Raw genomic sequence first — 26,582 nt, forward strand, 5'->3', positions numbered from 1 at the left:
GCAGCGGCCCCGCCCCATTCACCTGCGGCCGCGCAGAGCATGCTGGGAGCCGCGGGAGGCAGCGTCCCCGCCCCCTTTACCTGAGGCCGCGCAGAGCAGGCTGGGAGCCCCGGGAGGCAGTGGCCCTGGCCGCTTCCCCGAGGCCGCGCAGAGCATGCCGGGAGCCGCTGGCTGCCCATGTCCGGACCGCTCGTCCCCGTTTGGTTCCGGGTTCAGTTCTTCTGGGGTGTGGGTACCCCCAAGGCGTGAGAGCATGTGTCCAGACTCCAGCCTGCCTGTACGACGCTGACTCCGCCCGGTCCCAGAACCAAAGCCATGCCGGGGTGTAGCCCCTGACCCCACGCGGACGCCTTGCGGGACCCCACCTGGAACTCGACCTCCCGGCCTCGCAACCGGCCTGAGCCGCCATGCGCGGAAAGCTGCTGCCGCTGGCCGGCCTCTACTTGGTGCAGGGCCTGCCCTACGGGCTCCAGTCCGGCCTCCTGCCCCTGCTGCTGCGCGCCCGCGGCTTCTCTCTGACGCGAGTGGGGCTGGCCAAGGCTCTGTACGCTCCGTGGCTGCTCAAGTTGGCGTGGGCCCCGCTAGTGGACGCGCGGGGCTCGACGAGGGCCTGGCTGACGCGCAGCACAGCGGGCCTGGGGCTGGTGTGTGGGCTGCTGGCCGGGCTGCCCCCGCCTGGAGCTGGCCAGGCCGGGCTGCCGGCCGCCGTGGCGGGACTGCTGCTGCTGCTGAACCTGGGTGCCGCCGTGCAGGACGTGGCCCTGGACGCGCTGGCCGTGCAGCTGCTTGAGCCGGCAGAGCTGGGGCTGGGCAATACCGTGCAGGTGGTCGCGTACAAGCTGGGGGCCGCGCTAGCTGGGGGAGCTCTGCTGGCTCTCCTGCCCACCCTCTCGTGGACGGGGCTCTTTCTGCTCCTGGCTGCCACCTACTGGCTGGCCGCGGCCCTGGCCTGGGCTGCACCGGCCCTGCGGCGGCTCCCACGGCCGCCCCCCTCCGAGCAGCGTCCCCGCACCGTGCACCTTCTGCGGGACGTGCTGGCCGTGCCGGGGACTGTGTGGACTGCAGGCTTTGTGCTCACCTACAAGCTGGGTGAGTGAGGCCTCGAGCCAGGCAACAGCAGAGGTGGGGCTTCCCAGACAGCTCCAGGCGTGTCCCCGGGGGCCTGCAACCCATTACAGGTCCACTCTCTTTCTGGGGTTTGACCTATACGACCTGGCCCTGACATCGAGGGCTCTACAGCTGGGCCTTGGGTCGTGTCCTCCCCCAGCTCTAGCCACAGCCCTGAGGGCTCTCTCGGGCTGCTCCACTTCTCCAGCACCTGCAGCTCAGGAACACTGAGGGCAGGGCAGGACTGAGGCCCTAGTGGGGAGAAGAGAGGTAGATATAGGACCTCCCTTGCTCACGGCCCACCTCCGTACCCCAGGTGAGCAGGGTGCCAGCAGCCTGTTTCCTCTTCTCCTGCTGGACCGCGGCGTTTCTGCCCCAGAGCTGGGACTGTGGAATGGTGTGGGTGCCATGGTGTGCTCCATCGCTGGCTCCTCCCTGGGTGGGATATTGCTGGCCAAGCACTGGTGAGCCCTCCGCAGTGTGCCCCACCCACCCACTTGTATCCAGCCTGCCCCCAATCCCCTAAAGTGCCCAGTTTCCTCACCCCCACCCCAGGGAGCTGCTGCCTCTGTTGAAGTCGGTGTTGCGGCTCCGACTCGGGGGCTTGGCCTTCCAGACTGCCTTGCTCTTCCACCTGGATGCCCTGGGTGCCAGCTTGGGCCCTGGCACAATCTTGAGAGGTGAGGGGCTGGTCTTGGGGAGGGAGGAAGAGAGGGGCCAGGAGCCTGGGGCACTGCTGACCTCTGCTCTCCCAGGGGCAGCCTTGCTAAGCCTATGTCTGCAGCACTTCTTGGGAGGCCTGGTCACCACAGCCACCTTCACTGGGATGATGCGCTGCAGCCAGCTGGCCCCCAGGGTCCTGCAGGTGAGCATACGCAGCAAGGACACAGAGGGACTGCAGGACTGGGGGTGCGTGGGCCTGACCCTGACCTCCACACCCTCAGGCCACACATTACAGCCTTCTGGCCACTCTGGAGCTGCTGGGGAAGCTGCTGCTGGGTGCTCTGGCTGGAGCCCTGGCCGATGGGCTGGGGCCACATCCCTGCTTCTCCCTCCTGCTCATTCTCTCTGCCCTGCCCCTTCTGTACCTGGGCCTAGCACCCAGCACCTTGCTCTGAGCTGGGTGGCTGGACAGCTCAATAAAGCCACCTGTGCTTGTGACCCAGATGTCTCTCTGCCTGGAATATGTTAATGTGCGTGTCCCCAGGCTGTGGGGGCTGCCTCATTGGACAGGAGGGCCCATAAAAACAATGTAAGCAGCTGGGTGTGGTGGCTTGTGCCTGTAATCCCAGCTACTTGTGAGGCTGAGGTAGGAGAACTGCTTGAACCAAAACCTGGGAGGACAAGGTTGCAGTGAGCCGAGACCGCGCTCCAGCCTGCGCTACAGAGCAAGACTCCATCTCAAAAAAGAAAAAAAAGTAAGCACTTTTTATTCTGCTTTTTAAGCCTCCTCGTTCCATGCCCTGTGGCAGGTTTTACCCAGGGCGCAGTCATTGTCCTTGCCGCTGACAATCCCAGCTCTGCCCGACATCCTCCACGTGCTGCAGTCAGCGGCCCACCTGCAGCAGCTCTTCTGTGGCCAGGCGCGCCAGGGTGTGGAAGCTCAGGTGCAGGTATTTTCTCCAGAAGCGCCGGTCCTGCCCGAACACCTGGGCTGGGTAGCAGGGGCTTCCTGCAGTGGAGCCGACACAGTCATGAGGACCGCCCTGGCCCTGGCCCCCACCTCCGGCCTGTTATCAGGTGGAGCCCCCCAGTCCTCACCGATGCCGTGGAAGATGCGGGCCACAGCCCTGCCCGAGAATTTCTCCTCTGGCCTCAGGGATAGGAGCTGGCGGATGTCGCGGCGGACCTGGTCCTCCCAATCCTGGAGCTGTGCGTGGACAGGCACCTCAGGCTTCCTCTGAGCTCCTGTGGCACCGTGTCCACACAGCAAGCCCCATGTGGCCCAGGGAACCTACAGCTCTGGTGTGCCTGCATGTCCCCGCCTGGCCTCTCACAGCACTCACCCTGGCCTGCCCTGGCTCGGGCTCCTGTGTGTCCCCCATGCCCCCGGGCCCGTGTGCTTCCTCTTCCACCTCCTCAAAGTAGCGGCTGAGCAGATCTTTCAGCCTGGTGCTGCGCTCGTCATCCTGCTGCTCCAGGCAGGGCCCGCAGCTGGGGAAGGCTACGCTGTGGAGGGGAGCCTGTCACAACTGGCCACTGCAGGAGTGGATGGTCCCAGGCCATGCCCACCTCCTCCCAACCTGTGAAAGGCCTGGAAGGCTCTGTGCAGATGGGCCAAGGCCTGGTGCTCCCGGGCCTGTACACGGCCATACAGGAAGTCACAGATCTGGTCCTTCTCCTCAGCGGTCAGGTCACCTGGGCTGCGAAGGTGGAAGGCCAGCTCCCTGAACTCCACAAGCACCCCTGTGCTCTGCCACATACCTGCCGGCAAGAAATGTCAGATGCAGGCAGGCAGCATCCAGGGCGGGGTGGGGAGGGGTGGGGAGCGGTGTACCTGTCCGGGGTTCGTGGTCCCACTGCAGCTGGCAGAGAGCCCGCCGCACACAGGCCAGCTCCCAGCCCATGGAGTCCACCAGCTTGACCATGTCAAATTCTACTGAGCTGCTGCCTTGCCCTGGGTCCTCCGGCAGCTGCTGGGCCAAGCACACAGCCAAAGGGGGACACCTGTGCCAAAGACAAAGGAACATGTGGCCAGCAGCCCTGACTCTCCAACCTTATCCCTGCTCAAGGCAGGGCGTCTCACCTGTGGGCCAGGGCCTGGAGCTGGGCAGGGCCCCCAGAGCAGTGCAGATGGCAGTGGGTATATGTGGTCGCCAACAGCTCCAGCCAGTGCTGTGGGTGCAACTCCAGGTAGCACAGCAAAGTCTCGATGGCTGGGGGCAGAGCAGGGCTCAGGCGACGCGGGGCTGGCCCACCCACACCCCCTGGTTTACCCTGGGTTCCTCACCCTCCTCTGGCATGTCCAGGGCCTGCACGGTTGGCTGCACTGGGAGTGCCCGTTCGTGGCCTACGCAGGCCCTTCTAGGTCCTAGGGCTGCTTGGCAGCCAGCGAGCTGCTCTGCCTCTTGAGGGGGGGACCCGGCCACAGGCATCTCCCCACCCCTGGCCCCCTCCTGTTCTGGGGGCAGCCTGGCGCAGGTGCAGGATGGGAATACGCGCTGCACCAGTCTCTTCACGGCCCAGAAGTCCATGCCGTTGGCGTGCACGTGTCTGCGCAGCTCTCGCAGGTCTTCCCCCTGGAGTGCGACAGTCATGAGGGTGGGACGGGATGCTGGGGTCCTGAGCGCTGGTGGTTGGGGGGATGCCCACCTCGGGCTGCAGGAAGAGGTGGCAGTGGGCAGGCTGCCCATCACGCCCGGCCCGGCCCACGGCCTGCACGTAGCTCTCAAAGCTTGGGGGCAGCCCCAGATGCAACACAGCCCGCACGTCTGGCCGGTCTAGCCCCATCCCGAAGGCCACTGTGGCTACCACCACTCGCAATTGGCCCTGCATGAAGGCCCTCTGTACCCGCTGCCGTTCCCGGCTGCACATGCCTGCGTGGTAGGCCTCGGCCGTGGTTTTGGGGGCACAACCTTTGAGGAAGACAAGCAGATAGTCAGTGGGATGGGGCATGTGTGCTCAAGGTGGGTCCATGGGGGCACCAGCCCTGTCCACGCCTCACCTTTAGGCCCTGGGCCCTGGGCTGGACGCAAGCAGGTTCGGAGAAGCGCAGCAACCCGCTCTGTGTCCTCCCGCCGGTTGCAATAAATGATGATGGAATCCAGGTTTCGAAAGCGTTCGCCTTGCAGCAGTGTCAACAGAGCCTGAAGAGGAGCGGTCAGTCGGGAGTGAGGAGCGGTCGGCGGGGGCGGTCGGGAGCGAGGAGCAGTTGGCGGGGGCGGTCGGGAGTGAGGAGCGGTCAGCGGGGCAGTCGGGAGCGAGGAGCGGTCAGTGTGCGCAGTTGGAAGTTGGGGCCCTGTGAGGTCCCCAGAGCACGCACACCCACCTGGTCTGTGTCCCTGTCCATGGACACGGAAAGGTGTAGGTTAGCAGGAACTGGGGCTGGCCCATGGAGGCCAGGCTCTTCGGCCACAGCCAGGTGCTGGGACACGTCACTGGCTGTGCGGCGTGTGGCTGTGGCTGTGAGACCCAGGAAGCAATGCACGCCCATGCGCTCCCGAAGCACCTGCACCAGAGGACATGGTGGTGTGAGGCCACCGAGCCTACCCTGGTCCTAGCTGCCCACCCCACTTCACACACAGCTCACCCTACAGACACGCAGGTAGCAGGGCCGGAAGTTGTGGGACCACTGGGAGAGGCAGTGGACCTCATCGATGCAGGCAAAAGCCACTGGAGGCAGCTGTGTGGCTGAAGGGAAAGCCCCGGTTCCCACCAGCGCCTCAGGGGTCAGCAGCAGCACGTGTACCTGGCCTGCCTGAACCTGAAAGCAGCAGGATCAGGGGCACAGCCCAGGTGCCCGCCCGCTGCCTCCCTCACCCCTAGGCCCATGAGGCCCCCACCTTCTGCAGGACAGACTCCTGTTGCTTCCTGGTCATGCCTGAGTGGATGCAGGCTGCCTTGAGACACGGGGGCAGGCCAGACACCTGCGGATGCAGAAGCAGGGGCCGTCATAGGCCAGCCCAGTCCTGGCCCTTCCCCAAGTCATCCCAGAGGTGCTAACCCAACAGCTGCTGCTGCCTCCATCCTAGGCCCTCTGGGGAGAGGAGAACCAAGCCCTGGGTCCTAGGGCCAAGGGTTCAGAGCCACCTGTGGGCCCTGGCCCAAGGGATGGCTGCCTTCCCAGCACAGCTCCCGTGGGGGTAGCCATGGTGCCGGTGGAGCCAGGCTGCCTCAACCTGCTGCCAGGACTGGGACTGCAGCCACAGACTCCTTGAAGCTCCCATGGGAGGGAGTGGTTTGGAGACAAGCAGCAGTTGCCTTTGGGAGTCACAAGTGCTTGTTCTCAGCTGTGTACGTGTGCCCAGCACCCTGTGTGCACACCTGGTCATCCATGAGCGACAGCAGGGGAGAGATGACCAGCGTGAGGCAGGGGCTGCGCCGGGCGTAGAGCAGTGCTGGAAGCTGGTAGCACAGGGACTTGCCAGCACCCGTGGGCAGCACCAGCAGCGTGGAGATACCTAGGTGGGGCAGGAGTTAGTGGCAAGGCTCTGCAGCCCAGCCTGAGCCCGGCCTCAGCCCTGGCAGCCATGCTCACCAGACAGGATCCGCATGACCGCACGCTCCTGCCCGGGGCGGAAGGCTCGGTGCCCCAGCTGCTCCAGGGCATGGAACACCTCGGCTGGCGTCTCTGCAGACACAGCTGTTGATTAGCATGACTGAATCACCTCAACCCCTTGGTAAAGGCTCTGGGCCAGAAGCCGACTGCTCACCTGCCACCTGCCCCGAGGGCCCCAGGGAGTACAGTGGCAGCACAGTGGGGGCCAGGCCAGGCACCTCAGGCACAGGCTGTGGCGCAGGAACCAGGGGCTCAGGCCCAGCAGGGTCTGTGTCTTCCTCATTCGCTGGGGTCAGGCAGGAGAGAGTGGAGTTTGAGTTCCAGTCTGGGCTGAGGTAACACCGGCAAGACAGCTGCTGGCCACAACCTTCCCTTCCCCCAGAGGAGGCTGGCAGCAGTGCCCTTCCTCTGGCCTACTTCTTCCAAAGCAGAAGGGGCTGACAGCCATCCTCATCCCTGCCACACTCCTTTGGGGGAGACAGGCTATGGCCTGGACCGCGGGTACCTGGAAGGGCCTTTTGTTTGGGACAGAAGTGTTCCCCAAAAGAGCACCTTGTTCTCTCCAGTGTTGTCTGGACCAACCCCCGTCCAGGGCAGATGTCTCACCTGGCTGGGGACACTGCGCTGCCCTGTGATCAAACTGCTCATTCAGGAAACAAGACTCCTTGATTGTGACTGTGGCATCACCACCGCCAAAACACTCACTTTTCTTCCGCCACTTCTGCTTCCATGCCTGGGGGGGCCACATAGGAGTGTCACTGGATGGGAGACGCCGGGGTTGAGAGAAGGGAAGGGAGCACCTGTCCCAGCCTGTCGCCATCTCACCTGCTTGCGGAGGAGCCTGCCACGGAGTGCCCGGCCCCGCACATAGCGTTTCTGCTTCATGTTGAGCCGTACGTAATTGCCCCTGTCATGGCCAGCCAGCCTAGGGAAAATGTGCAAGTGGGCTATGCCCTCAGCCTTCTCTGCCCTGGCTTGACTGGAGGGGCTGAGTCTGTGGTACCTGGGGGTCGACTGGCTGCCGCAGGGCTGAGGTGGCTGTGCTGGTGCAGGTTCCCCTGGAGAGTCTTCCTCAAGTGCTATGGCCTCAGCTGCCTCAGACAAAGGTCCAGCCTGGCTGCTCTGATGCTGGACCTGTGTGGGGCTCCCCCAGGGCACCTCATTCCGTCTCCGCTTCTCGCGTCGACTGCTGCTGGGTTGGGAGCTCCCTACACCGATGCTGACTTCTGAAGCCTCTGGGCCCTGGGAGCCAGCACCAGGACCAAGGACAGCAGACTCACCTGCGGTCAGAAGTTGTGATTCCTCTGAGCCTGGGCCAGGCCTGCAGGGTTTGGGGGCCCCCAGAAAGTCTGGGACCCCACTGTGACACCGCTGCAACCAGCCAGGATCTAGGGAGCCCAGCCGTAGGCTCAGGGATGCCCGCAGGTGCTGGAGCCATCCTGGCCTTGGCCAGGGCCCAGAAGGCTGTGGAGGCATATCACCGACTTTTTCTGCAAAGGTGGGGACAGGTCCTGTGCCTGGGAGCTTTGGGGTGGGTGTCTCGGATGAGGATCTTCCTGGAGGCCACGGTCTGTGGCCCAGGGCTGGGCTGGCCTGGGAGGCGAAGAACAGAATGGCAGCAGGCACTCAGGCCCCTAGGCTGCTGTAGACTCAGAAACCAGAGTCCCCACTTTCAATCGTTGGGCAGGCTAAGAAGCACTGGGCTAGACTAGAAAGGGAGTCAAGAGCAGAGGTCCCCAGAAGCTCCCAGGAGAGTGGTGCCCTGGTTGGCGTCGGAGCCTGTGCCTGTCTGTGTGGAAAGAGTGACAGGAAGGAGATGGGTGGCCCTGCCACGCTGGGTCTAGCATAGACGCACTGCTTGCCCACCGGTCGTCACCTGCAAGGTGCCTTTCAGATTAGCCTTGAGTCGCTGCCCATAGTCCCGGAACGAGCCCTGACAGCTCCGCCCTGGGGCAGGTTGTGGACTCTGGGTCGCAGCCCGATTCAGGTGGGGCCCCCAGCAGCGTGGCTCTGGCGCCTGCAGGAGACAGTAGGAGCAGAAGCCACAGAAAGGCCGGTGTGCGGGTAGAGGCGCTCCCAGCCACCCCTCCCACACCCGGAGCGAGGCCCGGCCTTGCCGCACTTTGTCCAGTCCTCCTCCCAAGTTCTATGCCCCACGGAGGCCTGGCCACGACTCCGTGGCTCCCGCCGCTCCGCCAAACAGGAAAGTGGAGGAGGTTGGGGTGGCGGGGCCTGGGTACCTCCTCGGCCGCCGCGGGGAGCGACTCCCGGCTGCAGGGCCCGCCGCCGCCAGCGGACTGACGCACTGTCCGCTTCAGAGTCCTGTATTCCCGGTAGAGCGCTGCGTGGGTGGGCGGGAGGCGGGGTCAGGGTGGGGCTGGGACCCACCGATACGGCGCCACCCCGCCCCGCCGACCCGCGCGCGCTCACCGCGGGTCTCCTCCGGCGCCGCCTTCACGTCGTCCTGTAAAAAGAACGCGTCAGCAGCGGGCCGCGCCCTCAGCCCCTCGGTCCCTGGGCAGTCCGCACCTGGCTTGGCCGCCGCCCGTGCTGCTGCCGGAACGCGCGCTCCCACGCCTGCAGCCGCTCCCGCACGTCCCGCAGCCGCTCCATGGCGCGCCCGCCCGGCCTCTGCGCCCGCGGCAGGCCAACTAGTCTCCCGCGCTGCAGACGCTGGGGCCGACAGCCAATGTGGGCGCGCGGCGAGCCGAGGGCGGGGCCATCGTGCCCTGACAGCCAATCCGCCAGGCCCTGGACAAGCAGCCAATGGGAAGCGTCGGCGTCATCGCGGGGCGCCACGGCGCCGGGCGGGACGCGACGGACAATCGAGGCGGGGCTGGAGGCGGTGGCTGCGGCTGCGGGACTGGTGAGCGCTGGCCGCCAAGAGGGGTTCTGAGCAGGGCGGCGCGCGTCCCTGGCCCTGTCTGGCCTAAAGGGGCGGGGCGCCGATCGCTTGGGGCGGCCCAGCTGAGGGAGGGAGTGGCTACACTTGGGAGTCCCCGGCCGAGGCCGGGAGCCCTGGCGGCGCCACCGCGGGCGGCGAAGGACTGGAAGTTCCCGGGCAGGTCGGAGCGGCGGCAGGCCCTGGTGGGAGACGCACCGGGCCCCGCCCGGGAAGTGAAGGAGCGGAGCGTCCAGCGCCTCCCGCAGCTCGAGGCCCTGAGGAGCCGGGCGGGGGCGTCTTCGCGAAACGCTGGCAGGCTAGGACCAACGCGTTCCCTGCCGCCGGCGGGAGGGGCGGAGGCGTCGCACGGAGTCCCCTGCCTCCCTTGGTGCCAGGCTGGCTGCTTTCGTGTCCTCTCGTGACAGGCGCTCGGTTGGTCTGTGCTGTCAGAGCGAGGTATGATCGTCGACATTTCGTCCACGGGCAGAGCGAGGCCGAGGGTTGGCGTCTGGGACTTTTCAGGACCCGGTGCCTTAAGGACTTCTTTGTATGTGGAAAAGTCGGCAAAAACAAGGGCTCTGGGACCAGAGTGTCTCCCCAGCTCCCTTCCCTGGCTTGTCACTCGGGCTGACCTCGGGCTAGGCATAGGCCTTCATTTTCTAACCTCACAAGGAGATGGCCGCGATTTCGTTCTGACGGTGCTAGAGTCAGTGGCCGGGCTGGCACCCCGTGTCACAGGCACCTCGTTTCTTTGGTAGTGTTTGTGTGCATCTGCCTCTTGGATGCTGCTTAGGAGCTTTCTTTCCTTTGTCTGAGCAATGTGTAGCCTTGCACCTTCCAAACCTCACATACTGAAGATCTGGGTCTTTCCACAGTGGCTCTCCAGGAAAGAGGGAGAGGTCTAGACCAGTGGTAAGGGCCACCAAAGGTGAGAGTTGCTTTCTGACAGGGGTTTCCGTGCTTGGTGACACTCTGGACAATAGTAATATTTTGGGGATTTTATATTGAAGGCTTGGATTTCGTTGGCCACATCACCTGGACTCAGTGTTCCCTGGGTCTGTCTTTTCAGCCTGCCCTGTTGCTTACGAAGCTATATGTGTGTGTCCAGCTCTTCTTTGTTGTTTTGTGGAGTCTAAGGGTAACCCTGCAGACCCTCTGTAAGGAGGGGAGGGAAGGGAACTGTGATGTGACCGCTTGACCCCTTGGAGTGTCCAGTCAACACTAATGCTGATGAAAGTTGGTGGGGAGTGGTCTGGGCTTTATTCGGGTTTCGAAGAAGGCTTTGTGAAGCAACTTTGTAATTTGGGAGGCCCGAAGTACCCATGGGGGGCCCTGTTGCCTTCAACAGTCATCTGTCAGAAGCACACCGAAGCAAGTGAGTTGTCAAAGACGCCACGCCGCTTGATGCTTGGTTTTCCTGAAGCGGTCCTGTGCTTCCGGAGGGCTGGGGCTGAGTTGTGTCCTTGTCTGCTAGTCCACTGCACCCAGCCCAGCACTAGGCATCTAATAGGTGCTTTTCTAATAGGTGGTTCTCTGCTAACTGCTGACTTTGTTCCAGGCACTATGCTGGGCTTTCCTACCAACTGTGTGTGGCTTGGTAGTGGCCTAGGGTCTCTCCGCCCTGCTGAAGTCCCTCTCCTGCAGGTGGCTGTCTGCCTGGTCCAGCGCCATGCACACGCTTGTGTTCTTGAGCACGCGGCAGGTGCTACAGTGCCAGCCAGCTGCCTGCCAGGCCCTGCCCCTACTGCCACGCGAACTCTTCCCCCTGCTGTTCAAGGTGGCCTTCATGGACAAGAAGACGGTAGTACTGCGCGAACTGGTGCACACGTGGCCCTTCCCGCTGCTCAGTTTCCAGCAGCTGCTACAGGAGTGTGCCCACTGCAGCCGTGCCCTCCTACAGGAGCGGCCTAGCACTGAGAGCATGCAGGCCGTGATCCTGGGGCTGACTGCCCGGCTCCACACCCCAGAGCCTGGGGCCAGCACACAGCCCCTCTGCAGGTATGGACTTACCTGAAGGGTTGTCAGGCCAGGGGTATATAAGTGGGTCACTGGAGGAGGGTCTAGGCTTGGGTCATAAAGTTAGCAGGAGCTCACGCAGGAGCAGGCACATTGCTCCTGTCCCATGGTAGCTGGGAGGGGATATGTATGGGCCCTGTCCTTGACCCCTTCCTCAGACCATTCCTACTCCCAGGAAGCACGTGCTGCGGGTGCTGGACATGACAGGCCTCTTGGATGATGGTGTGGAGCAGGACCCTGGCACCATGAGCATGTGGGACTGTACTGCTGCCGTCGCCCGCACATGCATCGCCCAGCAGCAGGGTGGGGCCGCGGAGCCTGGCCCAGCCCCCGTCCCAGTGGAGGTGCGTGTGGACCTTCGGGTAAACCGGGCCTCCTATGCGTTCCTGCGTGAGGCGCTCCGAAGCAGCGTGGGCAGCTCACTGCGGCTCTGCTGCCGGGACCTGCGAGCCGAGGACCTGCCCATGCGCAACACTGTGGCGCTGCTGCAGCTTCTGGATGCGGGCTGTCTGCGCCGCGTGGACCTGCGCTTCAACAACCTGGGCCTGCGTGGCCTGTCTGTAATCATCCCGCACGTGGCCCGCTTCCAGCATCTCGCCAGCCTGCGGCTCCACTATGTGCATGGGGACTCAAGGCAGCCCTCTGTGGATGGTGAGGACAACTTCCGCTACTTCCTAGCCCAGATGGGCCGCTTTACCTGTCTGCGCGAGCTCAGCATGGGCTCCTCGCTCCTTTCCGGGAGGCTGGATCAGCTGCTCAGGTGAGCGGGCCCCACCACTGCCCTGCCCCTCCCTTCAGTAGACACCCTCCCCACCTCTGCCTGTCTGTGACCCCTGTGTTCCCTGTAGCACCCTGCAGAGCCCCCTGGAGAGCCTGGAGTTGGCCTTCTGTGCTCTGCTGCCTGAGGACCTGCGCTTCTTGGCACAGAGCCCCCATGCTGCCCACCTCAAGAAGTTGGACCTGAGTGGCAATGACCTGTCTGGCAGCCAGCTGGCACCCTTCCAGGGTCTGCTGCAGGCATCAGCGACCACACTGCTACACCTGGAACTGACTGAGTGCCAGCTCGCAGATACCCAACTGTTGGCCACACTACCCATCCTTACTCGATGCGCCAGTCTCCGCTACCTTGGCCTCTATGGCAACCCACTGTCCATGGCCGGCCTCAAGGAGCTGCTGCGGGACTCAGCGGTGCAGGCTGAGTTGCGTACTGTGGTGCACCCCTTCCCTGTGGACTGCTATGAGGGCTTGCCCTGGCCGCCACCTGCCTCTGTCCTGCTGGAGGCCTCCATTAATGAGGAGAAGTTTGCCCGTGTAGAAGCAGAGTTGCATCAGCTGCTTCTAGCTTCAGGCCGTGCCCATGTGCTCTGGACCACGGACATCTACGGGCGACTGGCTGCGGACTACTTCAGCCTATGATGAAGTAGCTCTGGGTGAGACACAGGCCGTCCTGCAGTCTCCTTGAGTAGGCGGGTCCTTTGCTGGGACCCTGCCCTGGAGGCCTGTCACAAAAGAACTTGTTTCTGGTTTCCTGCTGGGTCCACCTTGCTTCTGGGCACACGTTGAGCCCCTCCTGCTTTCTGCAGTGCCCCATGTGATTTGCCCTGCACTTGCTCCATAATTGGCTGTCTGTGGGCCCCAGGGCTGGGTGTCAGGCCTGCATCATCACCCCGCTCAGTTTGGCTGCCCTCTAGAGTCCTGATCCTTTGTGCAAATGCTTTGGGATCCCTGTTGTGAGTTGAGAGAGATGACAGTCTCTCTGCGCCTTTCCCATCCCCTTATGGAGAGCTCAGTGTTCTGGGGTTGAAGTTGGAAAGAGGCCTGCTTCAGGGAGGCGGGGGTCCCCAGGCACTCAGGCCTCTTATGTGTTCCCTGCCCTGCCACCCAGCCACCCCACTGGGATGGGCTTGGGCTGGAGGGAGTCATCAAGGTGCAAGTGTGCCTGGAACTTTAATTTGTGGCTGTTTTTTTATGTCCAAGTTGGTCACCCTTACCCTTATGTCTGCTGTCACCCCCAGCATGGCCACTGAGCAAAAACTGCCTCCAGCCTATCGTTCCGCCCTTTGCGGGGCAGCGCCATCGGCACTGCCTGCCAGTCCTTGCTCTTCTCCACCTTTTGGAGGCCCAAGATCTTACTGTGGTCGGCCAGGGCTGGTGAGCTGCCTTCTGCAGAACCGGAGGTTGGGAGTGATGTCTTTTCGCAAGAGCTTCAAGTGAGGTGTTGGGGCTACCTGGCCACCTTCCATTGCTACCCCAGAACTCCCAAGTGCAACGCTCCCGGCCTGGCGCCCCGCGCCCCGCGCCCCACACACGGCTCGGCGCACAGTGCGCGGCTTCCACCTTTACTGACGGAGCATGCGCGAGGCGGCGCCGGCCAATCCCCGGTGCCCACGTCATCCGCGCGCGCCCGCGGACCTAGCAGTGGAGCTCGTAGGCAACTGGCGGGGGCACGCGGAGCCCCGGCGTTGTCCCTTCTGCCGGGTCGCAGTCTGCGGGCGCCTCCGCCGGACCCTCGGCGAAGAGGGGCTTGGAACGGTTGATGACGAACATCTCGTGACCGCGCTCGTCGCGGAGCTCCTCGAGCTGCGCGAACGTGCAGGGGCCGTCCAAGTAGTCGTTGACGAACAGCGCGCCCTCCCCTGGCGGCCCCCGCGACTTTTTCCGCCTGCGGCGCCGGCGACAGATCATAGCGGCTAGGAGCACCGCCGTGAGCGCCAGCAGCGCGATGGCCGCCGCGATGGCCGTCTGCGTAGCCAGGCCCAGGGCGCGGAAGGCCATGCTGCCCGCCACCGGCCGGGGCTCGCGGCCGGCGGGTCGGGCGGCCGGGGGCGGCGGTTGCGCGGGCTGCTGCGGCTGCTGCCGGGACGCGTTGACCAGGAGCCGGAAGGGCACGCGGGCGGCGCCGCCGGCGTTGGAAGCCTCGCATTCGTACTTGCCAGCGTGCGCCAGCGTGATGTTGCTGAGGAAGAGCATGCCGCTGCCCGTGTCGGATGCCGAGTGCCCGCCCAGCACCGGCGCCCCGCCTTCTAGCTGGGCCTGGGCTCGTGGCCGGCCCTCGCGTGGCTGGGGCACCTTTCTCCAGGTCACCAAGGGCTGCGGGTAGCCGGAGGCTTGGCAGGCAACCCGCAGGTCCTCACCCAGGTTAGCTGTGAGCTCCAGCGGCTGCACGTGCACAGAGGGCGGAATGCAGATGAGGCTGCTATGGGATATATCCAGGAGACTCTGGAGCGCCAGGCGCGGGGGCTCTGCACACATGATCTTCCTGTCCCTGGAGCTGAGCAGCCGCTGGCCACCCTCCTTGATCCAAGCACCCAGCCAGTGCAGGGCGCAGTCACAACGCCATGGGTTCTCTGTGGGAGAGCAGCGTCAGGCAGGTGGCTTGGAGGTAGTGCTAGAACACAGCCTGTGCAGTTGGAGTTCTGCAGGCCAGGACGGGGCCTCTTTTCCACCTCCTACAGCCTTTTCACACGGAATCCATGGCCCCTGCCACCCGTTCCTTGATCCCAGTCTCATGGCGGTGGCGCCAGGCCCTCCACCCCACTCCCCCCATTAAGCTCTGTGATGCCTGCCTATTACAGATCTTCTCCGCTGGTCTCTGAGAAAGCACCTGCTCCTCAAGTCTTCCTGAAACAAGTCCCACAGTTTTTGGGAACCTGGGGATCCACATGGACATCGCACCGACACTGAAACTTTGCCCTCTCCTGGGGACGTCCCCAGTCCTGGTCGGCTGTCTCTCTCCTTTCCAGTTTTTGTCTGCCTGCCCTCTCATAGCTGAAAAGTGTACAAAGCCCTTAATTCTGTCAAGTCACTCTGTGGGGTGCCTGTCTTTTCTGTCTTAGGCAGGGTGCCTGAGCTGTGTCCCCCAGCACACCCATTCCCGCAACCCTCCACCGTGGCTGCAGGTGGTGGTGGGGCCCTCCAGACCTGCCCGGTTGCCTCCTGTCAGAGCCCCTCCACACATCAGCCTACCCCCTACTGCCAGAACCATGGCCAAGACAGTACACAAGGCAGAGATGCTTTAGGGGAAGAGGTACCTGTGAGGCGCAGGACTTGCAGACTGGCCAGGGGCTGCAGGGCCTCTCGGCTGATGGTGCCCAGCTGGTTCTTGCTGAGGTCCAGCAGTGCTAGGGAGGACAGCCCCGCTAGAGCCTGGTCCTCCAGCAGCTCAATGCTGTTTTCTTGCAGGTGAAGCTCCTGCAGTCGCTGAAGTAGGGACAGCAGATCGTGAGGAAAAAAGGACGCCGAGGTTGGGGGCAGGTCCCCTTCTTACCAAGCTAGACTAAGTTGCCTCTTCTAACTACTCCGTCCCTACAGGGCGAGGGGCCATAATGGAGTATCCCGCCACTTTAGACCCGAGGCGCTCACCGGCAGGTGCAAGAAGGTGAAATCCAGTAACCGCGCTAGCTGGTTGCCCGCCAGGTAGAGCACGCGCAGCTGGGCAAGGCCTGCGAAGGCGCCGCTGCGCAAGCCGCGCAACCGGTTGCTGGTGAGGGCCAGCTCGAGCAGGCGCGGCTGCGCGCGGAAGGCGCCGGCCTCCAGGGCGCGCAGGCTGTTGTTGTGCAGGTAGAGCCGGCGCAGAGCGGCGAGCGGCGCCAGGGCTCCCGGTTCCAGGCGCGCGATGTTGTTGTCCTGCAGGAACAGCGTCTGCGAGCGGAGGAAACAGGAGGCGCTTACTCCGCCGCGGGGGTCTTCCTCTCCCGTGGGGCACCCCATCCACCAGCAGCCTCACACGGTGCCCACCTGCGTTCCTGGCGGGATTCCCAGCGGGACGACTCGCAGCCGCAGGGCGCCACACTCCACCGTCGCGCTGTAGCAGCGGCAGGCGACCGGACAGCCGGCGGCGCGGGGCGGGAGCCCGGGCGGCGGCGCCAACAACAGAAGCAGCAGCAGCGACAACGCGGGTCCCCCTGGGGCCATCTCCCGAGACTCGGCTCCTCACCGGCCCCCCCGCGGTCCAGCCGCGGACGCGTACCCTCCTGAAACACAGGGCGGCAGGCCAGTCTCGGCAGCCGAGAGCCAGCCGATAGCAGGCATGGGGATGGGGGCCTGCATCTGCGTCTGTTTTTTTTTCAGACAGAGTCTCGCTCTGTCGCCCAGGCTGGAGTGCAATGGCGCGATCTCCGCTCACTGCAACCTCTGCCTCCCGGGTTCAAGCGATTCTCCTGCCTCACCGTTCCGAGTAGCTGGGACAACAGGCGCGCGCCACCACGCCAGCTCATTTTTGTGTTTTTAGTAGAGACGGGGTTTCACCATATTGGATGTTCTCGATCTCTTGACCTCGTGATCCGCCCGCCTTGGCCTCCTAAAGTGCTGGGATTACAGGTGTGAGCCACCGCGCCCAGCCGGGGCCAACTTTGAAGCTATAAATCGGTTCAAGAAACTAATAAAACGTCGTTTCTTCCCTTGACAAAAACATTTTCTTTAAGATCTGGGGCATCAGGTTCAAATTTAGAATTCCTCGTGTCCTTAGTCTCTTCACAGGATGTGGCCATGTAGGGAGAGCCACCCAGCCCCGTCCCCTTCTACTCCTACTCCACCCATGCCCAGGAGGTTAGGAGCTTCCTGTTCAGGACGTGGATGTTCGGCCCTTGCTGCCCCTTACTCTACCCCCAGGCAAGTGGCTGCTGCTTGGTTCTAGGGCGCAAGAAGCTGGAAGTACAGGGTATGGGTTTGGGAACTTTGCTTAGGTGACAAAACCGAGGGCCCCATTGCCCAAGCATGGCTAGGAGGGGGAGAGCAGGCCTGGGGGCAGACACGCCCCCTTGTTTTCCTGTGGGGGCTGGCACGCGACCTCCTGAGGCCCAGAGCAGAGGTCCCTTTGTGCCCCCAAGACAAAGTCCAGAGCCCCACTTGACCTTAACCCATGTCCTTTTGTCCCTGGAACTCATGCTCTGCCTCCCATCCTGGGGTTCCTCTGTCATGACTTGATGGGGGCCCCCGGGGAAGAGCTGGCCTCAGAGGAGCTATGAGCTCCAGGGAAGTCGAGGCACAGCTTTATCCAGCACCTGTTCCTGCTGGCCTGGGTAGCTTAACTAAAATTGGGGCTTTTTCTCAGGTAACCTGTCAGAGAATTGAGGATGAGGTAAATAATAGGAAAGTCGGCTCAGGAGCCAAGGTCTGTGCTTCCTATGCTGGTCCTCAGAAAGATGTCCTGTCTTTGAGGATAGATGGGGCCCTGGGAAAGCTGGGCTGTGACAGGGAAGCCTTGGGCTACCATCTGGGTTTCTGGCATGGCTTCCCCAGTGGGCTCTGGGGGCAGTGTGACCTCCTGAGATCAGGAAGGAGCATGGAGTATGCTGGGAACCATATGTGTGCACTTGTCTTAAAGAAATGGGAAAGCTGGGGTCTGGTTTCAGGCACAAAGAGCCCAGTTTTAAAAGTAGGGATCTGGGCTGAGAAGCCAGCCCACCCAATGCCAGGTGAGACGAGGCTGCAGGTGTCCTACCTCCCAGCGTCATCAGGCCTCCCTCCCTGAACATCTGCCTGTCCACCAGCTCTTCCTCCTTGCCCAGTCACGTGGAAAGGGACCAAGTGGCCTTGGTGTTTAATTCTTGCCCCAAATTGTAACTCACATGATTATTTAAAGTCAGTAGAGATTAGTAAGCACAGCAATAAAGTTTTAATGGAATAGCTTTGGCCCAGGCAGAGGCAGTTCCCAGATGTCTCAGGACGTGTGTGAACCCCAAGAAGTTGGGGACATTATCTGGGCCCTTGGGATCCATTTCCCTGGATATAGAGGTGGTACATGGCTCCAGGCCTGGCCCAGTCAGCCTCCAGCAAGAAGGCGTCTTAAGTGGAGAAGAAGCCTCCTCAGAACTCAGGGCGCTGCTGCTCACGCTGACCCCGCTAGATGCAGCTCTGTGTAGTAGGGCCGGCCAGGGCCCCAGGCTGGAGGAAGCCCAGAAATCCTTTTACCAGAGGACAACCCCTAATCCGCTGGGCAGGGGCGGGCGTCACATGCAGGATTCCGCGACGACTGTCACTGCCTCCTGGGCGCCCCTCTATGCGGGAGGGGTGGAGAGAAAAGGATGGAACGCCCTGTGCCTCCCTCTGGCCAGTGCAAGGCCCAAGCCAGGGTCTCCGGGCGGCCCTTGCGCACCTCTGCAGCGCTGCGACCCGGTGTCTGGAAGCCCCACGGCCTCCTCTGCGACCCCTGAGCGCCGGTGGTTTTTCGGCCAAGCTCAGGGAGGGCGTGGCCTCCGCGTTCCCCATCCCCCTCCAGGACTCACGCCCTTCTCGAAGCGCACCAGTGTCAGAGCGGGGATGGACCCCGAACCCCTCCCCCCGCACGCCTGGTGACCTTGGGTCGGGCGTCCCCTCACCTGACGCTCCCGCGCCGAGCGGCTCCCCCGCCGTGCAGGTGGCTGCCAGGCCGGAGCCGCGGCCGGGCTGGGAGGGGGCGGGGGACGCTCGCGCACGCGCACCAGAGCCCCGCGCCAACCGCGCCCGCCGCCAGGGCCTGACGTCTCGAGCGCGGGCCAATCCAGAGGGCGCCCGAGCTGGGTGCGCGGGGGGGCGCGCGCCGTGGGGAGCAGAGGGTCCGCGACGGCCGGGCCGCGGCAGCACCAAGGACAGAGCTGGGGGGGGCGGGGCCCGCGGCGCGCAGGCGCACTAGGCTTCCGCGAGTGCCAGTGGCGCCGGCCTTCCGGGGCGCGGGCTCCCGGGGGAGTAGGGTGAGGGGCGCCCGCGGCCTCCCCCTCCTTCTCCCGCCCCTGCTCAGGGCGGCCGAGCCGCGAGCAGCAGCGGGGCCAGATCCATGGTGAGGGCGAGGCGGTGGCCCTGCCAGAGCACGTGCGAGGGCAGCGCGGGCGCGCCGGGCCCGTACTCGAAGCAGGCGCTGAGCTCGAAGGCCAGGGTGGAGCGCACCAGGCCCACGCCGCCCGCTCGCTCCGGCGCCGGGTGGTACAGGCGCCCGTTGGCGGCCAGGGGCAGCAGGCGCGCTGGCTCGAAGGGCACAGCCAGGGCCTCGCCTCCGCCGCAGTAGGAGAGGCGCGGGGGCCCGTGGCCCACGGTCAGCAGGTGCGTGAAGACCACAGGCCGGTCCTCGCAGCGCAGGAAGTTGCGCTCTCTGCCGCAGGGCGAGAGAAAGGGGAAGGAGGCCTCGTAGCGCCCGCTGCGGTTGGGTCTTAGGCGGGAGAAGAAGGTGACCAGGAACTGCGGGTCTGGGGGATGAAGGGGACGGGTACTCAGCGCGCTGGGCTCCCAAGGCCTCCGGGCCCAGGACCACACTGAGGGCAGACGCTCACTCCTTGGCGCGCTGGGCCCATCGGCAGAGTCAGGGAGCCCATCCGGGGCTGCCCTGAAGGGAGAAGGAAGGGGCAGGGGAGGGCGGCACAGCAGTACCTTTGAAGCAGGTGATGAAATTCTTCATTTTGGAATCATCCAGGAAAAGCTGCGGACAGAGGGCCGGGCCGTGATGAGTCCCAGCCGGCAGGTGGGGCGGGGAAGCTCGGGCGGGCCTGAGCCGGCCCGAGCCCAGTTTGCCTGCTAGTCTGAGCACACCCCATGCAGGGAGGCGCATGCAAGGTAAACTTGGGGGCCCTGCCGCCTTCTCCTCATCTATGCGCACCTCTGCTCCCGGGTCAGGCAAGTCTTTCTCGTAACTTTTCCCTCTTAAGTTTGTAATCAGTTGCGCCACCTCCGCGGAGGCTGCCTGGCCTGCTGACTCCCGGACAAGCCGAATGCCTTAGACAGGGCTTCCAATAAAGGAGGGGCGGCCCGGGTGTCTACCCGATAGCGGCAAAAATTCAGCGCCGGGGGTGGGGGCTTGCAAGTCAGAGTCCGGAGCTGCACAGCGTAGCAGGGACGCGGCCCGTGTAGGAGCCTCGGCCCAGATCGACCCAAGTTCCCGTCTTTCTAGCGCGCGCTGCTCCAGCTCTGCGGCATTAGGGTCGCCCACCGCCCAGGTCCCGCCCACCTACGTGCGACTTCTCTCCGGCCCCGCCCCTCGAGCAACGGCCCCGCCCACAGAGACCCCGCCCGCGCTGCGCCCGCCCACCTGGCCCTGGTGGTCCACGTAGTAGAAATACTCGCGGGTCCGGGGCTCGGGACTCTGGCCCTGCGTGTAAGAAACGCCCCCGTCCACGCTGCAGGCTCGGGCACCCCACGACCGCGCCAAGGCCAGGGCCCGGAGCGCCCTGCACGGCGGCCACATTGTCCTCCCGCGCCGGAAGCGGCCAGCAGGTCACGCTGGGGGCGGTGCTGCGCGAACTCGCGCCCGCCTCCCCGACTCGGGCCCGGCGCTCGTCCCTCTCCCTCTGGCCTTCCGAGCGGCGAGCGCCGGTGCGGCCCCTTCTGGTCGGGAGGCCCCGCCGCGCCCCGCCCCCGGCCGCGCCCCGCCCCCGGCCGCGCCCACAAGGAACTGGAGGCGGCGCAGGGTCCATGTGCACTTTATTCACGCGAGTCGTCGCCTCTCGGTCCATGCATCGGGACGAGCGCCTGCGGCCGGGCCGGGCCGCGAAGGCCCGGAGACCACCCGACTGAGGACGCCGCCTGGGCCTCGGCAGGGCTGGGCCTTTTGTTTTTAATAAATAAAAACGGAACTCTAAAAAATATATATATAAAAACTGGGGAGAAATTAAGTTTTACAACAATTGGAACTGAAAATTCCAAAATGGCAAATGTACAAGCTCGGTCCCCCGGCAGCTCTGGCCTCGAGGACAGGCAGTCCTGGGCCCGGCGCCTTCCCGCTCGTCTGCCGCAGGTCTGGGATGGGGATGGGGTAGGGCTTGGGTTTTGGTCAAAAGCCAAGAAAAAAGATTGGAGAAAAAAAGAAGGAATGACATCAACTTGCTCTGCACGGAGGACGGGGACGGCTCAGAGATAAACAGCATTTGGGTTAAAACTATGTCATTAGCAAATTTAGTTCTCATATCTTTCCCTCTATTTATAGCTCTATACACAGGTGGGCTGCGATGCAGGATAGATTCTGGATTTATAGTTACACCAAAAAAAAATACTCTCGCCCCTCCCCCGCCCCAGACGACTTTGGCTTGGGGGCTCCACCCCACCCACAGAGCGCCTGCCAGGCCCTGGAGTCCCCAAACTCCTGAGCAGTCCCCAGCTGGGGACCGCAGGCCGAGGAGGGGAAAGAGGAGGCGGGGACAGGTCGGGAAGCTCCCTCGGGGCTGGGAAGAGCTGCAGGCCTGGAGGACAAGGACTGGAGAAAGGGAAGGAGAGACGGGGGCGGCCGGGCGAGGCCCAGGCCAGGGCGCGCAGGAGCCACAGGGAGGCAGCCCGGCCCCAAGGCGGGCAGTGTCGCTCGGCTCCAGGACACAGAAGGCACTTTCTCGGAGCTGACCCGCGGCCAGCGGAGGGCGAGGCGGTACCCGCGGAAACTGGCCGTGAGGTGGGGGGCCAGAGGCGCCCTCCCCGTCGCTGCTCTGCCCTGGCTGCACCCTCAGACCAGGTAAAAGACCTGGGGAGCGCCGGGCCGAGGGCCTGGGGAAGAGGGGAGGGGGGCTCCGGTGCCGGGCCGGGCGATTCGGGCCCCTCTGGGGGCGGCCCCGCTACAGCACGCCCTCCATGAAGCTGGTGTCCAGGTGCTGGATGAGCACGCGCAGGAAGGACATCTCCTTGCGGGTGTTCTCGAAGATGACGCGCGGGTCGTCGGACTGGCAGCGAAGGCAGTTGGGCGCCATCACCATGGCCAGGTTGCTCACGTCCATCTTGGTGACCGCCACGTTGGCCGGCTGCACGAACACCTGGCGGCGGAGCGAGAGTGGGCGCGGGGCGCGGGAAGCAGCGGGGACCCGGCGGGGGGAAGCCCGGCGGCCCGCCTGCGTACCTGCAGGAAGCGGATGAGGTAGCAGAGCACCACGCGGTTGATGCGGGGCAGGGCGTGCACCACGGCCACCGCCGCCTCGGGGCTGTCGTAGTGCGCAATGCACTGCTCGTAGAACTCGTGCGGGATCAGGGGCTCCTCCAGCTCCCGGTACCACAGCTTCAGCAGGGACGCTGGGGACACAGCACGGGGCTCAGCTGGCCTGCTCGGCCGGCACCCCGGTGGCAGACACGCGTGGAAAGGTGCTGTGGGTGACAGGCTGGACCCGGACCCCAGGGGGCCCTCCAGCTCCTAGGGGCCTGAACTTGATCCTGGAGGCATGGGGGATCATACCCGCAGGAACGTGCACAATAGGACTTTTCTCAGGAGGAGCCTCTGCAGCTGCCGTGAGGGGTGTCTGCACAGCAGGCATGGCTGAAGGGCACCGGGCAGAGAGCAGCAGGCTGGGAGTGGGCTGGCCTGCAGTGTACAGGCACAACTCGGGGTGCCTCGAAGACACCTGGGGAGACTGTTCAATGGGCAGGAGGACGTCTGTGCTGGGGCAGGATCAGGGTGGGCCCCAGAGGTGGAGACAGGGGCCCCTTGAAAACCACTGCCTGAGCTAGGCTCCTCCCCTGCAGAGCGTGCCGAGGACTCACCGGGGACGTGGGGGTCTTCCAGGCCCGTGGGCACCTTCCACTGGTCCACCTGCAGCTTCAATGCATTCACCTCATCAATGTCCCCGGGGACCCTGCAGGGCACAGGGCAGGTCTCAGGCTACAGGAGCCTGCGCCCGGGCTTCCTGATTCTGCCTGGACGCTCGATCCTGCTGGCCCCTGCTGACCCGGGGAGGGGAGCAGAACCCCAGGTCCCCTGCCACCCCACCACCCCAGCTGGCCTCTTTCCCATGAAGATGGGTGGGTGGCACTCTTCAGGATTCTGCCCCCCACACCTGGGTCTGAGTGTGGTTTCCCCAGGTCCACTATCCTCCCTGGACCGCTGCTGGCTCCGTGTGGATGCCCTCTCTAAAGGACCACTGGGGCTCAAACCCGCAAGCCTCAGTTTCCCCAGCTGCCCCTCTGGTGAGTCAGAGGGCTGCCTGTCATCTCTGAGGCTGATGCCCCGGGCTGCCCATGGCTGGTGTCCAAGCACGCTCCAGACCCCTTGTGGCCGTATCTGTAGGGGCACCCTCCCTCGCTGGCTGTGCTGCCTCTTCAGAATGGGTCCTGCCCTCTCTCCTGGCCTGCACACCCTCGGGGTCAGCTTCCACACTGGGGCCCCAAACTTCCACCTACTCTCAGGTAGGGGTGCAGAAGCAGCCCAGTGGGCCTGAGGCTTAATGGCCCCTGCACCCCAGAGATGCATGGATGACACAGGGCTGTGGCCCCTACACCCGGCGCCCGGGGTTGCCACGGCACCTGAAGATGCCCTCTGTCTGGTCACCGTTGAGTGCCAGCACCTCCTCAGAGAGCCGCGTCTGCACCCAGGGCAGCTGGCGCTCGGGGTAGCGCTCCCGCTGCATGCCCATGACCTCCTGCAGCGAGCTGCCAAACATGGACGGGCTGAACACGGCGTTCCTGGCATGCCGGATCTCCTCCACGTTGGGCTTCTTTAGCCCCTGTGAAGACAGTGGCTCCGTCCTGGTCTGGCCTGGCTGCCCTGCTCCCAGCCCTCCTCGTCCCCCAAACCCTAACTCCTCCTAGGCTGCCCCTAGCTCTGCCTCCCACTCCTCTCATCCCTGTGAACTCCTGGCTCCAATTAGACCAGGGACCAGCCCAGCTCCCTGGCCGGAGTCACCGCCTACAGCACCAGCTCTTGTAGTCCCTTGGGAAGGTGTGAGTGACTTCTGGGCTAGCCAGGGCTGTCGGGGAGCACAGCAGGGGCCAAGCCGGCTGATCTGGGGTGAAACATCCGGAAGTCTGTGGCAGGGCTGAGTGCCCCGGTGTGATGGGAGCAGCGCATCAGGGAAGAGGATGTGGGGAAGGGGCCAGGATCTTGGACACGTCCAGGGGTGCCTGAGGGACTTCCCGGGTATAGGCGCTGTACCTGGCTTGGGAGGACAGGATGCCATGTGACTGAAGCCCTTTGTCTGCCCTGTTCCAAAGCTGGGGGTCTGGGCCTGGGGAAGAGCCCCCGGGGGAGGGTGCAGCCCAGGAAAGCACAGGGTCTGCCTGGCACATCCCGCCACCTGCCTAGGTGGGCTCTGTGTGGCACCCTCTGGACTGCTGCCCCACACCACTGCAGGCTAGGCCCCCAGGCTGTTCACCAAGGGTCCCCGTGTCCACAGCTGCCCTCCCCGGTCTCCCAGGCGCGCTCCTACCTTCTTGGCCCCGGTTAGGGCCGCCTTCTGCAGCTTGTGGTAACAGTACTTGGCATATGTGCTTATCGCCACCCCTGGAAAGGAACGGGGCGCGATCAGCCTGGTGTGGATGTGTGAGCATGGGGCCAGGAGAAGGGTGAATAGATGCAGCTCCTTCAAGGGCCCTGGGGGCGGGGCTGGGCTGGGCTGGGCCCGGCCACCCCCTGCCCAGTGCAGCAAGTCCTCATGCTCTCCCAGGCAGTGTCCTTTAGAGCAGAGTCCCAAGGGGCGCTTCCCCACCTCCAGAGGGACAGTCTGGGGAGGAACCGCTCTGGCAGCCCACCCACCCCTCCCATGGCCACGCAGGAACAGGAAGGGCAGGATCTAGGTCTGAGGGCCTCTAGACCCACTCCTCTCTCCCCGGGCCTGACCCAGGAGGCTGTCCAAGTATTTGGCTATTCTCTGCTTCAGGCCCCTCCCTGGCTTTGGGGCAAGAGCCCCTGGAGGAGTCATTTCCACCTACCCTGCACCTGGGGCCAGTGCTGGGGGAGACAGGCACTTGGCTATTTGAACAGCAAGCCCAGCTCTGCTGCAGCCCTGGGTCTGAAACATCACATCTGGGCTCTTCTCAAGGACTGAGGCGGCAATGAGGGCTGTCTCCTTTCTCAAAGGAGGGGCTTTCTAAAACTCAGCCCTGACAGCAGGGACACCGCTGATGGTCCTTGAGGGGAGGGGCAGTGTGCCTGAGTCAGCACCTGGGCAGGGACTCCGGGACCTCAGCCTGGAGAGTCTCCAGACGCAGGGCCCAGGGGACGGTGTGGAGTGGAGAGGATTCCCAGGCTGGGTCTGGAAGGCGTAGCACCTTCCCGCTCCAGGTCGGGAAGCAGCAGATGAGAACACACCAGGAGAAGCCGTCCTGGGCCAGGGGAGCCATGGACCTCGGACAGGACCCTGTGCTTCTGGACATGGGAACTGCCCCAGCGCCTACCACCTGCCAGGGTAAGGGGGCCTCTGGATCCTGACCCCCGATTGGAACGCCTTTGTCTTACTTGACGGAGCAGTTTCTGGTGGACAGCTGAGGACACAGGGTCCTTGAACCCAGGTTCAAAAACACAGACGTGTCTTGAGTCCATGAATGCCTTTTCATCTCCAATTATCACAAAACGGTTGACATGTAATTGCTAAGGAGATTCTTTCTTAGAGTAACCAGAAGGAAGAATTTGTTTTCATAGATGTTTAGGTCCTAGAAAATCTGCCACGGTCCTTGGGACAACAGGGTCCTCGCAGAGGATCCGGCCCCAGCCTCCAGCATGGAACCTTCTGCCAAGGGCCCCGTCGGACTTTTGGGCAGGCTGTGAGGTACCCTTGTTTTTCTAGAATGGATGGTGCCCACACACACTGGACCCAGGCTTCAGAGCCCCAAGGAGGCAGGAGGGAGCAAGCTTTGCAGGAAGGCGGCAGAAACCCAGGGCCTCAGCTCAGCAGCTGGGACATGCAGCCACTAGGCAGCGGGGGTTTGGAGCAGATGGCAGGGCCAGGCCTCCTGCTTGCTGTCCCCAGCCCCCTGGTGGGACAAATACCCGGGCCTGAGCCTACTTGGGACTAGTACACCCTCCAGCACTCTGCCTGGGATACCCTGGGGCCACCATCTCTCAGCTGGTGATGGAGGGCGAGATGCAGTATCTCTGTGCTTCAGTTTACTCCTCTGTAGAATGGGACCATGACAACGCCTGTCTCATGCAGTGCTCAGCCAGCAGCTGCTGGTGTCATGACCGTGGTGGGTAGGCCAGGACTGAGGCCCTACTCCTCAACCTGCAAACTTCACTCTGGGGGTCAGGCCGCCTGTGCCTCAAGGTCTAGGATGCTGGGATGACTCCTGCTCACGCCACCATCAGGCACACGGCCAGGCACCAACATGTCTGTTGACCTGTGGTGGAAGAGTGGGCAGTGCCCATCCAGCCCAGGAAGACCCTCACCTGTGTGGGGTGCTCTGCTCTGAGCCCACTGCCCTGATCATCTCCATCCCGCTCTGGCTGCAGGCAAGCCCAGGTGTGATGGCCGCTGACAGAGGGGCCAACAGCAGCAGCTCTCCTATGGTGCGTGATGCTCTGCTAGGGGGCCAGGCCTGCCCCGGGGACCCCAGAGCTACAAGACCAGGTCACAGGCCTCCCAGGCCGCCGGGTGTGGCCAGGGCCTCCCCACCTGACATCCTTGGGCTGCAGTGTCCCACTGGGCCCTGCTCCAGGCACAGGATAGTCTGCTCCCCGATCCGCCTGGCTGCAGCCAGGAGACTCTTACG

The 26,582-nt window shown here is 64.0% G+C and overlaps 6 protein-coding genes across 14 annotated transcripts in view; 2 read left to right on the forward strand and 4 right to left on the reverse strand.

Annotated features, from left to right (window-relative positions):
* The first annotated feature begins 147 nt into the window (after positions 1–147).
* On the forward strand, positions 148–2,272 carry MFSD3 (major facilitator superfamily domain containing 3). The gene is made up of 5 exons (XM_012473355.2): positions 148–1,089; positions 1,424–1,571; positions 1,663–1,787; positions 1,863–1,972; positions 2,052–2,272. Exons 1-5 carry the CDS (start codon positions 408–410, stop codon positions 2,223–2,225), a joined length of 1,239 nt encoding a protein of 412 aa, XP_012328778.1. The 5' UTR covers positions 148–407; the 3' UTR covers positions 2,226–2,272.
* Positions 2,273–2,516: 244 nt separating this feature from the next.
* RECQL4 (RecQ like helicase 4) lies at positions 2,517–8,938 on the reverse strand. 3 transcript variants are annotated; one of them, XM_064384727.1, is made up of 21 exons: positions 8,855–8,938; positions 8,756–8,789; positions 8,566–8,666; positions 8,202–8,342; positions 7,151–7,918; positions 6,932–7,058; positions 6,480–6,611; positions 6,305–6,397; positions 6,091–6,227; positions 5,610–5,693; positions 5,357–5,530; positions 5,096–5,275; positions 4,772–4,913; positions 4,618–4,682; positions 4,058–4,346; positions 3,854–3,983; positions 3,605–3,774; positions 3,351–3,531; positions 3,114–3,276; positions 2,869–2,977; positions 2,517–2,779 (listed from the first exon to the last, which is right to left on the reverse strand). In XM_064384727.1, exons 1-21 carry the CDS (start codon positions 8,936–8,938, stop codon positions 2,655–2,657), a joined length of 3,429 nt encoding a protein of 1,142 aa, XP_064240797.1. In that variant the 3' UTR covers positions 2,517–2,654. The 3 variants fall into 3 exon arrangements, with proteins under 3 accessions (XP_064240797.1, XP_064240796.1, XP_064240795.1); XM_064384726.1 differs by having other exon boundaries at positions 4,420–4,682; XM_064384725.1 differs by lacking the exons at positions 8,202–8,342; positions 8,566–8,666; positions 8,756–8,789; positions 8,855–8,938 and having other exon boundaries at positions 7,151–7,250; positions 7,329–8,194.
* Positions 8,939–9,149: 211 nt separating this feature from the next.
* Positions 9,150–13,522, forward strand: LRRC14 (leucine rich repeat containing 14). Of its 5 annotated transcripts, none has more exons than XM_012473385.2 (4): positions 9,150–9,191; positions 10,768–11,207; positions 11,401–11,985; positions 12,074–13,522. In XM_012473385.2, the coding sequence occupies exons 2-4, from the start codon at positions 10,879–10,881 to the stop codon at positions 12,639–12,641; spliced, it is 1,482 nt and encodes a 493-aa protein (XP_012328808.1). In that variant the 5' UTR covers positions 9,150–9,191; positions 10,768–10,878; the 3' UTR covers positions 12,642–13,522. The 5 variants fall into 5 exon arrangements, with proteins under 5 accessions (XP_012328808.1, XP_012328810.1, XP_012328811.1 ...); XM_012473387.2 differs by having other exon boundaries at positions 10,854–11,207; XM_012473388.2 differs by lacking the exon at positions 9,150–9,191 and adding an exon at positions 9,545–10,137 and having other exon boundaries at positions 10,854–11,207.
* Positions 13,523–13,548: 26 nt separating this feature from the next.
* Positions 13,549–18,618, reverse strand: LRRC24 (leucine rich repeat containing 24). Its single transcript, XM_021676024.2, has 5 exons — positions 18,545–18,618; positions 15,963–16,198; positions 15,588–15,866; positions 15,257–15,425; positions 13,549–14,572 (listed from the first exon to the last, which is right to left on the reverse strand). The coding sequence occupies exons 2-5, from the start codon at positions 16,137–16,139 to the stop codon at positions 13,638–13,640; spliced, it is 1,560 nt and encodes a 519-aa protein (XP_021531699.2). The 5' UTR covers positions 16,140–16,198; positions 18,545–18,618; the 3' UTR covers positions 13,549–13,637.
* A 320-nt stretch (positions 18,619–18,938) lies between these two features.
* CUNH8orf82 (chromosome unknown C8orf82 homolog) lies at positions 18,939–20,376 on the reverse strand. The gene is made up of 3 exons (XM_012473383.3): positions 20,221–20,376; positions 19,566–19,614; positions 18,939–19,384 (listed from the first exon to the last, which is right to left on the reverse strand). The coding sequence occupies exons 1-3, from the start codon at positions 20,374–20,376 to the stop codon at positions 18,939–18,941; spliced, it is 651 nt and encodes a 216-aa protein (XP_012328806.1).
* Positions 20,377–21,684: 1,308 nt separating this feature from the next.
* The window catches only part of ARHGAP39 (Rho GTPase activating protein 39), a 145,064-nt gene continuing 140,166 nt past the window's right edge, over positions 21,685–26,582 (reverse strand). For all 3 annotated transcript variants that reach the window (XM_064384730.1, XM_064384729.1, XM_012473364.3), the window contains 5 exons: positions 24,305–24,378; positions 23,403–23,602; positions 22,644–22,735; positions 22,009–22,178; positions 21,685–21,925 (listed from right to left, as the gene is read on the reverse strand). In XM_064384730.1, the coding sequence (XP_064240800.1) occupies positions 21,731–21,925; positions 22,009–22,178; positions 22,644–22,735; positions 23,403–23,602; positions 24,305–24,378 (731 nt within the window). In that variant the 3' untranslated portion in view covers positions 21,685–21,730. The remainder of the gene's footprint in view (positions 21,926–22,008; positions 22,179–22,643; positions 22,736–23,402; positions 23,603–24,304; positions 24,379–26,582) is intronic.

The sequence above is a fragment of the Aotus nancymaae genome, unplaced genomic scaffold (genome assembly GCF_030222135.1).
Source record: "Aotus nancymaae isolate 86718 unplaced genomic scaffold, 86718_ANA_hifiasm-v0.15.2.pri h1tg000036l, whole genome shotgun sequence".
NCBI classification, from domain to species: Eukaryota; Metazoa; Chordata; class Mammalia; order Primates; family Aotidae; genus Aotus; species Aotus nancymaae.

Bases quoted from the DNA above. Each gene is read 5' to 3' on its own strand.
- RECQL4 (XM_064384726.1), bottom strand. From the start codon at position 8,938: ATGGAGCGGCTGCGGGACGTGCGGGAGCGGCTGCAGGCGTGGGAGCGC. The intron at 8,343-8,565 runs GTACCCAGGCCC...TGTCTCCTGCAG, and splicing joins TCCCCGCGGCGGCCGAGGAG to GCGCCAGAGCCACGCTGCTG. The intron at 6,612-6,931 runs GTGAGACATCTG...GCCTGACCCCAG, and splicing joins AGCGCAGTGTCCCCAGCCAG to CGAATGAGGAAGACACAGAC.
- LRRC14 (XM_012473385.2), top strand. From the start codon at position 10,879: ATGCACACGCTTGTGTTCTTGAGCACGCGGCAGGTGCTACAGTGCCAG. The intron at 11,208-11,400 runs GTATGGACTTAC...TCCTACTCCCAG, and splicing joins AGCACACAGCCCCTCTGCAG to GAAGCACGTGCTGCGGGTGC. The intron at 11,986-12,073 runs GTGAGCGGGCCC...TGTTCCCTGTAG, and splicing joins AGGCTGGATCAGCTGCTCAG to CACCCTGCAGAGCCCCCTGG.
- MFSD3 (XM_012473355.2), top strand. From the start codon at position 408: ATGCGCGGAAAGCTGCTGCCGCTGGCCGGCCTCTACTTGGTGCAGGGC. The intron at 1,572-1,662 runs GTGAGCCCTCCG...CCCCCACCCCAG, and splicing joins ATATTGCTGGCCAAGCACTG to GGAGCTGCTGCCTCTGTTGA. The intron at 1,973-2,051 runs GTGAGCATACGC...CCACACCCTCAG, and splicing joins TGGCCCCCAGGGTCCTGCAG to GCCACACATTACAGCCTTCT.
- CUNH8orf82 (XM_012473383.3), bottom strand. From the start codon at position 20,376: ATGTGGCCGCCGTGCAGGGCGCTCCGGGCCCTGGCCTTGGCGCGGTCG. The intron at 19,615-20,220 runs GTGGGCGGGCGC...CTCTGTCCGCAG, and splicing joins ACGTGGACCACCAGGGCCAG to CTTTTCCTGGATGATTCCAA. The intron at 19,385-19,565 runs GTACTGCTGTGC...TTCATCCCCCAG, and splicing joins TTTCATCACCTGCTTCAAAG to ACCCGCAGTTCCTGGTCACC.
- LRRC24 (XM_021676024.2), bottom strand. From the start codon at position 16,139: ATGGCCCCAGGGGGACCCGCGTTGTCGCTGCTGCTGCTTCTGTTGTTG. The intron at 15,867-15,962 runs GTGGGCACCGTG...CTCCGCTCGCAG, and splicing joins GAATCCCGCCAGGAACGCAG to ACGCTGTTCCTGCAGGACAA. The intron at 14,573-15,256 runs GTACCTCTTCCC...GCTCTCCCACAG, and splicing joins GCAAGTCCTGCGCCTCACAG to AGAACCCATGGCGTTGTGAC.